This window comes from Anolis sagrei, chromosome 4, assembly GCF_037176765.1.
Source record: "Anolis sagrei isolate rAnoSag1 chromosome 4, rAnoSag1.mat, whole genome shotgun sequence".
Lineage (NCBI taxonomy): Eukaryota > Metazoa > Chordata > Lepidosauria > Squamata > Dactyloidae > Anolis > Anolis sagrei.
This window is the reverse complement of record NC_090024.1, coordinates 105919928-105930996: the sequence shown is the minus strand read 5'-3', so window position 1 is coordinate 105930996 and position 11069 is coordinate 105919928. Positions and strand designations below refer to the sequence as shown.

The window sequence follows — 11069 nt, the reverse complement described above, 5'->3', positions numbered from 1 at the left end:
GGTCTCGGTCGGGGTTGGCTTGACACGCCTTCCTCTTGGCACGTTTCTCTCTTTCACCCTCCATTCGTGCCTCTTCAAATTCTGGAGCACTGCTGGTCACAGCTGACCTCTAGCTGGAGCACTCAACTCTCGCTTCCCAGTTCTCAGTGTCTATGCCAGAGTTTTTAAGGTTGGCTTTGAGCCCATCTTTAAATCTTCTTTCCTGTCCTCCAACATTCCATTTTCCAATCTTTAGTTCGGAGTAGAGCAACTGCTTTGTTGGGCATCCGGACAACGTGGCTGGTCCAGCGGAGTTGATGGCGGAGGACCATCGCTTCAATGCTGGTGGTCTTTGCTTCTTCCGGCATGCTGACGTTTGTCCGCCTGTCTTCCCAAGAGATTTGCAGGATTTTCCGGAGGCAGCGCTGATGGAATCGTTCCAGGATTTGCATGTGACATCTGTAGACAGTCCACGTTTTGCAGGCGTATAGCAGGGTTGGGAGGACAGTAGCTTTATAAACAAACACCTTGGTATCCCTACGGATATCCCTACGGAAATGTTAACCATTTCCACTACCTTGGCAGCCACCTCTCCACAAAAGTCAACATTGATACTGAAATACAACACTGCCTGAGCTCTGCGAGTGCAGCATTTTTCCGAATGAAGCAGAAAGTGTTCCATCTGAACATTAGGAAGAACTTCCTGACTGTGAGAGCCGTTCAGCAGTGGAACTCTCTGCCCCGGAGTGTGGTGGAGGCTCCTTCTTTGGAAGCTTTTAAGCAGAGGCTGGATGGCCATTTGTCAGGGGTGATTTGAATGCAATATTCCTGCTTCTTGGCAGGGGGTTGGACTGGATGGCCCATGAGGTCTCTTCCAACTCTTTGATTCTATGATTCTATGATTCTATGAGGACTGGGACATCCGTAGGGATACCAAGGTGCTTGTTTATAAAGCTATTGTCCTCCCAACCCTGCTATATGCCTGCGAAATGTGGACTGTCTACAGACTTCACATGCAACTTGTTCTGTTGCGCGCTGAGCCTGTAACAGCTGTACTTTTCTATAGGACGTATACTTTAAGCCCAGCAGGAAGCCAGGTGGCCTCAAAGAGAGGTTCTCATGGATTTTTCTGAAGTGATGGTCTTTAGAGTCTTTGATAATGCAACAAAGTCTTTATTTTGGAACAAACAACAAATCTTCAATGGTTCAAACAACACTTCTAGGCTTTCTTAGTCTAGACCTCAATGGACTGGCCCCTGACTTTGAATAACTAAACTTTCTCTGTAGGAAAAACCCTTTTTAACCTCTACCAGGCTACTTTCTATCTATGCCTCATCGGTGTGGGACCTACTACTGACTCCAAATGCATCTGGGTATTGAGTAGACCTACTAGCCTAGGCTTGAAAATATTTCGGCTGGAGTTCCGTGGATCTGTAATGCTGTTCTCCCTTCGAGAATTCTTAGAAACTTCAGGGCTGTTCCCTCTGATGCTGTGAGGCTGTGAGGCTGTGAGCTCTCAGCCAAAGCTTTTGGGACCTTTCTCCTGGAATTTCTGCTTCTGCTTCCCCGGATGTTATTTTTCCCTGGATGCTCCTTTTTCCCTAGATGGTTACTGAGAAAGGAAGCCTTTTCTACGGGATGAGCTGGTCTACGTCCTATAGCTTAGCTACCTTGTGTGAGACTGCCCAAAAAAATGGCTCCTTTCCCTCCCAGAGCCCAGAACAAGGGGCGGACCCAAAGCTTAATTATGATGGACAAGAGGCCTGTCCTATGACTGCAAAACAGATAACATAAAGAAAATAAAGTTGGAGCTCCTGGTACAGCCGTACCAGCACACAACTCCTGATTTAGCTGCCCAGAGGGATACCCTTGCTGTTGCTGGGGGGACGCCAAGAGGAGTGGTAGTTCTCATAAAGCTTTTCCTTGATTTGAGTCTGCTGGGAGGAGGCTGGTAGCCATGTAGTGGGTGGTTTTCAACCTTATTTCTCTCACATTTAGCAGCAACTTCCCGTCGTACAACAGAGGGGGCAATGCTGGCTAGCTTGTAGTTTATTAACAGGTGTAGGTTTAAGACATCCTGTGATTATTCTGCATGTTTCATTCACCATGTTTTGCATGGGCAGACCTATGCCAAACAGGCCAGTCATACTCTACAGTTGAGTAAATACAAGGCTAGGCCTGATGTTCTTACTATATTGTAAGACAAGTGTTCAAGAACTACAAACAGAATGATGTGGGAGGATGGATGTGTGTGTGTGTTATAACTGTGCTTTTCCCGCATGACAGATGGTTGGAATGGAGGGCACTTGGGGTCCCTTCCAGCGCCTTTATTTATTTATTTATTTATCGTGTCAAGGACAGACCAAACAGTTGCATTGCATTTTTAACAAACAGACAGACAGACAGACAGACAAAAACGCAAAGTTTGCAAGCTTGGTAGTTGATTTAAGTTGTTGACGTGCTGGCTGATACCCAAACAAAGGATGAGGTGGAGATGTCACTCCCTTGGTCCTTTCACTATTGGTTGCTACTTCCCGGCGGATGTCAGGTGGTGCAATACCGGCTACACAGTGTGTAGGGCACAGACACCCCGTGATGATGCGGCATGTCTCATTAAGAGCCACCACATCCGCTGGTCTTTGGTGACCCTTCTTTTTTTTTGTTGTGTCAGGAGCGACTTGAGAAACTGCAAGTCACTTCTGGTGTGAGAGAATTGGCCGTCTGCAAGGACGTTGCCCAGGGGACACCCGGATGATTTGATGTTTTTATCATCCCTGTGGGAGGCTTCTCTCATGTCCCCGCATGAGGAGCTGGAGCTGACAGAGGGAGCTCATCCGCCTCTCCCCGGATTCGAACCTGCAACCTGTCAGTCTTCAGTCCTGCCGGCACAGGGATTTAACCCACTGCGCCACCGGGGGCTCTGGCGACCCCTCTGGCACCCCCTCATTACCCTCCCAGGGGTCCCGACCCTCAGGTTGAGAAACACTGTTGTAGAGTTTATTGACAGGTGTAGGTTTAAGACATCCTGTGATTAGTCTGCATGTTTCATTCAGCATGTTTTGCATGGGCAGACCTATGTCAAACAGGCCAGGCATACTCTGCAGTTGAGTAAATACAAGGCTAGGGCTGATGTTCTTACTATATAGTAAGACAACTCTATATACAGTAGCAAGACAAGTGTTCAAGATCTACAAACAGAATGATGTGGGAGGATGGGTGTGTGTGTGTCATAACTGTGCTTTTCCCTCATGACAGAGGGTGAGAATGGAGGGCGCTTTGGGTCCTGAGTCAGTGAGAGAACTAGCGCGCGCTCAAGAGGGCAGCTCTGCTTCCCTTTTTCCCGCCCACCGGCTGCCCGCTTGTCTCTCCCCCTCCACATCATTGGCGCGAGTGCGCCTGCGCGCGGCGAGGGCGGGGCGCGAGCGGAGAGCCCGGCGGTGGCATTAAGCAGCAGCAGCAGCGTCTGACAGAGGCGCGCATCCTCCTCCTCCTCCTCCTTGACTGCCGGCTCCGGAGGACCAAGCGGCCGACAGCCTCCTCCTCCTCCTCCTGCTGCTGCTGCTGCTCCAAGGCTTGGCCTAGTTTCCTAAGCCCTCCGTCGTCCATCCCGTCCTCAGCAGCCTCCTTCTCTTTCCTTTCCCTCCCGCCATGAGGCTGAAGGGCCGGGGATGCTGCGCCCCGGGCGAGCGAGGAGGAAGAGGAGGAGGAGGAGGAGAAGGCGCCGGCGAGGAGGAGCAGAAGCAGGAGGGCCGAGGGCCGCCCCCTCCCCCGCTGCGCAGCCCCTTCGCGCACCAGCTGCGCTTCAGCGCCCTCCAGAAAGCCAAGGTGGGTGCCAGTGTGTGTGTGAGAGAGTGTGTATCTGAGGGGAGGGGGCAGAGGGAGGGAGGAGGGGGCGTCCCCCCTCCCCTTCGAGGAACAGGCCACGCGCCCAATGGAGCCTCTGTTTCACAACAAGCCTCCATCCCTTGCCCAAGGAATGAATACCCTTCTGCCCTGGCCTCATCTCCCAGGATCTGGCCCCAGGTTATCTCTGTTTTGAACTGGATTATGTGAGTCCCCACTGCCAGATAATAATCTGGGATAAGCAGGTAACCTGGGATTGCATCTTGAGATTATAAAGGGCCTGAGATTCGTGGGGTCGGCTTGGAGGCAGGCACACACACACACAAAGGGGTGAATCTATCTACACCAGTGATTCCCAACATTTTTAAACCAGGGACCATTTGACCAGGAACCACTCTCCAACATTAGTACCAAATGGGTTGCAAATCGGTTTTTGGTCAACTTTAGATTCAGTTTGGTTATTTGGGGTTGCTGATTCAAAAAACTGCATTGGATAGACCACATCAGCTCTAGTTTCTGATACAGAACATATGCCATCCAGAAATAGCCATCTGCTCAACCATTGGAGCCTCTGTTTCACAACAAGCCTCCATCCCATGCCCAAGGAATGAATCTCTTCTTCCCTGTCCTCGTCTCCCAGGATCTGGCCCCAGGTTATCTCTGCTTTGAACTGGATTATGTGAGTCCCCACTGCCAGATAATAATCTGGGATAGGCAGGTAATTTGGAATTATATCCTGGGATTATAAGGGGCCTGAGATTCTTGGGGTCGGCTTGAAGGCAGTCACACACATACAAAGGAGGAGAGCTATCAATACCAGTGGTTCCCAGCCATTTTTTGACCAGGGACCACTTGAACATGGACCTCTCGACTAGGGACTGCATAACCAGGGACCACTTGACCAAGGACCACTCTGACCAGGGTCCACTCTCCAACATTAGTATCAAAGGGTTGCAAATCAGTTTTTGGTCAACTTTAGATTTGGTTTGGTTATTTGGGGTGCTGATTCAGAAAATTGCATTGGACAGACCACATCACCTCTAGTTTCTAATACAGAACATATACCTCCCCGAAGTGGCCATCTGCTCACAAAGAGGAGCCTCTGTTTCACAATAATAATAATAAACTTTATTTGTACCCCGCCACCATCTCCCCAATGAGGACTCGGAACAACAAGCCTCCATCACTTGCCCAAGGAATGAATGCCCTTCTACCCAGTCCTCATGTCCCAGGATCTGGCCCCAGGTTATCTCTGCTTTGAACTGCATTATGTGTGTCCCCACTGCCAGATAATAATCTGGGATAAACAGGTAACATGGGATCACATCCTGGGATTATAAAGGGCCTGAGATTCATGGGGTTGGTTTGGAAGCAGGCACACACACAAACACACACAAAAGGGTGAATCTATCTACACCAGTGGTTCCCAACATTTTTTTAACCAGGGACCACTCTCCAATATTAGTACCAAAAGGGTTGCAAATTGGTTTTCGGCCAACTTTAGATTCAGTTTGGTTATTTGGGGGTGTTGACTCTGAAAACTGCATTGGATAGACCACATCAGCTCTTGTTTCTGATACAGAGCATATACCATCCAGAAGTTGCCATCAGCTCACCCAGTGGAGCCTCTGTTTCACAACAAGCCTCCATCCCTTGCCCAAGGAATGAATACCCTTCTGCCCTGTCCTCATATCTCAGGTTATCTCTGCTTTGAACTGGATTATGTGAGTCCCCACTCCCAGATAATACTCTGGGATAAGCAGGTAACCTGGGATCAGATCCTGAGATTATAAGGGGCCTGAGATTCATGGAGTTAGCTTGGAGGCAGGCACACACACACAAAGGGTGAATCTATGTACACCAGTGGTTCCCAACCTTTTTTGACAAGGGACCACTCTCCAATATTAGTCCCAAAAGGGTTGCAAATCAGTTTTTGGTCAACTTTAGATTTGCCATCAGCTCACCCAATGGAGCCTCTGTTTCACAACAAGCCTCCCATCCCTTGCCCAAGGAATAAATACCCCTCTATCCTGTCCTCATGTCCCAGGATCTGGCCCCAGGTTATCTATGCTTTGAACTGTATTATGTGAGTCCCCACTGCCAGATAATAATCTGGGTTAAGCAGGTAACCTGGGATCAGATCCTGGGATTATAAAGACCCTGAGATTCATGGGGTTGGCTTGGAAGCAGGCACACACATACACAAAGGGGTGAATCCCAACATTTTTTTAACCAGGTACCACTTTGACCAGACACCACTCTCCAATATTAGTACCAAAAGGGTTGCAAATCGGTTTTTGGTCAACTTTAGATTCAGTTTGGTTATTTGGGGGGTGCTGATTCAGAAAACTGCATTGGATAGACCACATCAGCTCTAGTTTCTGGTACAGAACATATGCCATCCAGAAGTTCCCATCAGCTCACGCAATGGAGCCTCTGTTTCACAACAAGCCTCCATCCCTTGCCCAAGGAATAAATACCCCTCTATCCTGTCCTCATGTCCCAGGATCTGGCCCCAGGTTATGTCTGCTTTGAACTGGATTATGTGAGTCCCCACTGCCAGATAATAATCTGGGATAAGCAGGTAACCTGGGATCAGATTTTGGGATTATAAGGGGCCTGAGATTCATGGAGTCGGCTTGAAGGCAGTCACACACATACAAAGGAGTGGAGCTATCAATACCAGTGGTTCCCAACCTTTTTTTGACCAGGAACCACTTTGACCAGGGACCACTCTCCCATATTAGTACCAAAAGGGTTGCAAATCAGTTTTTGGTCAACTTTAGATTTGCCATCAGCTCACCCAATGGAGCCTCTGTTTCACAACAAGCCTCCATCCCTTGCGCAAGGAATAAATACCCCTCTATCCTGTCCTCATGTCCCAGGATCTGGCCCCAGGTTATCTCTCCTTTGAACTGGATTATGTGAGTCCCCACTGCCAGATAATAATCTGGGATAAACAGGTAACCTGGGATTAAAAGGGGCCTGAGATTCATGGGTTTGGCTTGGAAGCAGGCACACACACACACACACACACACACACACACACACACACACACAAAGGGGTGAATCTGTCTACACCAGTGGTTCCCAACCTTTTTTTTGACAAGGGACCACTTGACCAGGGACCACTCTCCAACATTAGTCCCAAAAGGGATGCAAATCGGTTTTTGGTCAAGTTTAGATTCAGTTTGGTTATTTGGGGGTGCTGATTCAGAAAACTGCATTGGATAGACCACATCAGCTCTAGTTTCTGATACAGAACATATGCCATCCAGAAGTTGCCATCAGCTCACCGATGGAGCCTCTATTTCAGATAATAATCTGGGATAAGCAGGTAACCTGGGATCAGATCCTGGGATTATAAGGGGCCTGAGATTCGTGGGGTTGGCTTGGAGGCAGGCACACACACATACACACACAAAGGGGTGAATCTATCTACATCAGTGGTTCCCAACATTTTTTTGACCAGGGACCACTTTGATTAGGGACCATTTGACCAGGGACCATTCTCCAACATTAGTACCACAATGCTTATGAATCAGTTTTTGGTCAACTTTAGATTCTGTTTGCTTATTTGGGGTGCTGATTCAGAAAATTGCATTGGATAGACCACATCAGCTCTAGTTTCTGATACAGAACATATGCCATCCAGAAGTCGCCATCTGCTTGCCCACTGAAAACTATAATTAATAAGCCTTGGCACTAAAAGAGGATTTTACGAGACCAGCTGCTCTTGTTGCAACAGCGTAGTAATGGTGAGGCTGTGGACCATATTTTAGTTGCTGCAGACCACTGGTAGTCCATAGACCACAGGTTGGGAACCACTGTCTGAGATAAGCAGATAACCTGGGATCAGATCCTGGGATTATAAGGGAGCTGAGATTCATGGGGTCGGCTTGGAGGCAGGCACACACACACACACACACACACACACACACACACACACACACACATAAAGGGATGAATCTATCTACACCAGTGGTTGCCAACATTTTTTAACCAGGAACCATTTGGTTAGGGACCACTCTCCAATATTAGTACCAAAAGAGTTGCAAATCAGTTTTTTGTCAACTTTAGATTCAGTTTGGTTATTTGGAGATGCTGTTTCAGAAAATTGCATTGGATAGACCACATCAGCTCTAGTTTCTGATACAGAACACATGCCACCCAGAAGTCACCATCTGCTCACTCCCAGAAAACCACATTTAATAATCTAGAGCCATGGACCTTATTTTAGGTCTCGCAGACCACCAGTGGGCCGCAGCCCACAGATTGGGAACCACTGATCTACACTGTAGCATGGATGGAGGCTGACCCCGCATGAACTGCTCCAAGCCATTGGATGATGATGATGATGATGATTATTATTATTATTATTATTGCATGTATTACTATTTATACCCCACATTATCTCTCCAAAAGGGACTCAGCCTCCTTCCACACAGCTGTATAAAATCCACCTTCAACTGGATTATATGGCAATGTGAACTCCGAGAACCCAGTTCAAAGCAGATATTATGGACTATCTGCCTTGATATTCTGGGTCATATGGCTGTGTGGAAGGACCCTCATACACTCTATTTTTGATAATTTTGTGCATGAAGCAAATTTGAGCACACTGACCCATCTGAAAGCAAAGGCTGTGGGCGTAAGGTTCCCATTTGAAACATAAATGAATGTCATGCTTGGGCTTGAATCCCACCTCCACAATATGTCATTAGGGGTGCAGGTCCAAAATATAGCTACCCTAAAATCCGAAACTCCCCTGGTCCTAAGGATTTTGAATAAGGAACAGTCAACCTGTAGTTGTGGATTATTCTCCTTGATATTCTAGGGCCTCTTCCACACAGCTGTATAAAATCCACATTGAATTGGATTATATGGCAGTGTGGACACAGGGCCCATCTACACAGCCATATAACCCAGAATATCAAGGCAGAAACCCACAATATCTGTTTTGAACTGGGTTATTGGAGTCCACACGGCCATATCATCCAGTTCAATGTGGATTTTATACAGCTGTGTGGAAGGGGCCCCAGTCCATTTTCAACTGTGAAATTTCAACCAGATGTTTGATTCTCCGTATAAGTCCAACCTTGGTTATGTGTATTTTATTAATGATAGTAATAATATTGTTATTTCTTTATTTATCACCCCAAAAGGATAATAGTATTTTTATTTATTACCCACCTCTTCAAAAGGATAATAATAATAATAATAATAATAATAATAATGTTTTATTATCTGCCACTCCAAAAGGATTATTTATTTATTTGTTTCCCACCTGAAGCCAAAAAGAGGCGGGTAATAAATAAAAAAAAATAACATTACTGTTATTATTATTAAACTACACATAACCAAGATTGGCACATCGTCCAATCAAAACACATATGAAAACATAGTTAAAATACAACCGCAAAAGTGTGTGTTACAGCATACGCATATTAAAAGACACAATGCAAGAAATGTAGCATGCAGTTTTTAATGAGGGATTTTAATGTATGCATTTTAATATTTATTTACAGTATTTGTATACCGCTTTTCTCACCCCGAGGGTGAGAGTGGCCAGTGAAAGAGAAGCAGGGAGCAAATAAAATGTATTATTGTTATTGTTGATAATTATGGGAGTTACAGTTTTATAAGGACTTTAGCCTTCTCTACCAAAGAGGGCTGGAGTCTTTACAAACTACAACCACCCCAAATCCCAAATAATTTCAGCTCAAAACAGCATTCATTTCTAAAGTGTGAGTGTTCGCTGTCTAGGCTTCAAAGTATGGCTCCATCCCCAACATGGGTAAAACAGGTGCTTAAACCTGAACAAGGTATGTGATCTTTAGTTGGCCTACTTGGCCAAGTTTTAAAAACCAACAGCAAGAAGGATAGAAATCTGTATTTCTTTGTCTCCAGGCAAGCCATTCACTTGTATCAGCTTCAGTGAGGACCCAGGGTTCAGTCCTATGGTTTCTAGATGCACCAAGCTTCAGAGTCCCCCATCCCTTGGGTTTTTCTTCTGCTATTTTTTGAAATATAGGTTGTTTGTCGTAGTACTTTACAAACCATTTTCATCCGAATGTTTTGGACATCGTTTCTCAGAATCCTGGCTATTATTATGAGCAGTAATTAGGGATTCTGGGAATTGAAGTCCAAAGCACCTGGGAGAGCAGATGTTCAGTGGAATTTATATAAATAAAAATGTAATGTTCGTTTGTGGGATTAAGATAACTCAAAAACCACTGGACAGATTGACACCAAATTTGGACACAAAACACCTATCGGGCCAACAAGTGACCATCACTCATAAAAACACTGAAAAATACGGTGGAAGGAACTTAAAAAGCCAAAAACCAGAAATTACATTACAACGCATGCGCAAAACCACATATGTACACAAACACATATATATATACATATACACAAATATATACACAGATATATGCACACACAAAACATACACAGAAAGGGGGAAGGAAGAGAAGGAAGGAGAGAAAGAGGGAAAGAAGAAGGGAAGGAGAGAAGGGGAAAAAAGTAGAGAAGGAAGGAAGAAGGACAGAAGGATATAAAAAGTGAAAGAGACAAGGAAGGAGAGAAGGAACGAAAGAGAGAAAGAGGGAGGGAAGGAAGGAAGGAAAGAGACAAGGAAGGATGGAACCAAAGAGCAAAGAAATAGAGAAAAGAAACAGGTAGAGAAGGAAGAAAGAAGAAGGGAAAGAAAAAGAGGGAGGGAAGGAAGGAAGTAAAGAAAGAGAGAGAGGAAGGGAAGGAAGGTTGGCCACTTCAATGCATGGCTGGTACAGCTAGTTGTTTAACTAAAAATAGTTTCTTTTAAACTGCAATCTCCAGTTTGGCTATAATACTGGACCGGGGTTCTGTGGAAGTGACATTATATATTGTACTTGTCTGGGCTGTGATAAGAGGCAGTCATGCAGTCATGCAAATCTTAGGTTTGTCTTCATTTATGCATATAATTTTGATCATTATTTTGTATTTAGTCCTATGTGCAAAAATAGTTAAATATGTGGAGCGAGGGGCTTAAATTCAGTTATTTATTTCAGTTGGAGAAGACTCACTGAACATAAATGTTGACTCACCAAGTTCCCATAGATTTGGTGGGTCAACCCTGATTGGATCTAATAGCTGAATTAGATCATCAGAGAAGTGTGGCTCTAACTTTATGAATGTAACAAAGTTTTCTCACATTCCACTCTAATTGTAACTTTTTAACCAGAATAAAATTTCATGAGAGT

The 11069-nt window shown here is 45.6% G+C and overlaps 1 protein-coding gene across 1 annotated transcript in view; it reads left to right on the top strand.

The window, feature by feature from the left end:
• Positions 1-3380: 3380 nt before the first annotated feature.
• The window catches only part of LPCAT1 (lysophosphatidylcholine acyltransferase 1), a 70008-nt gene continuing 62319 nt past the window's right edge, over positions 3381-11069 (top strand). Inside the window, exon 1 of the mRNA XM_060774620.2 lies at positions 3381-3804. Coding sequence (XP_060630603.2) covers positions 3628-3804 — 177 coding nt within the window. The 5' untranslated portion in view covers positions 3381-3627. The remainder of the gene's footprint in view (positions 3805-11069) is intronic.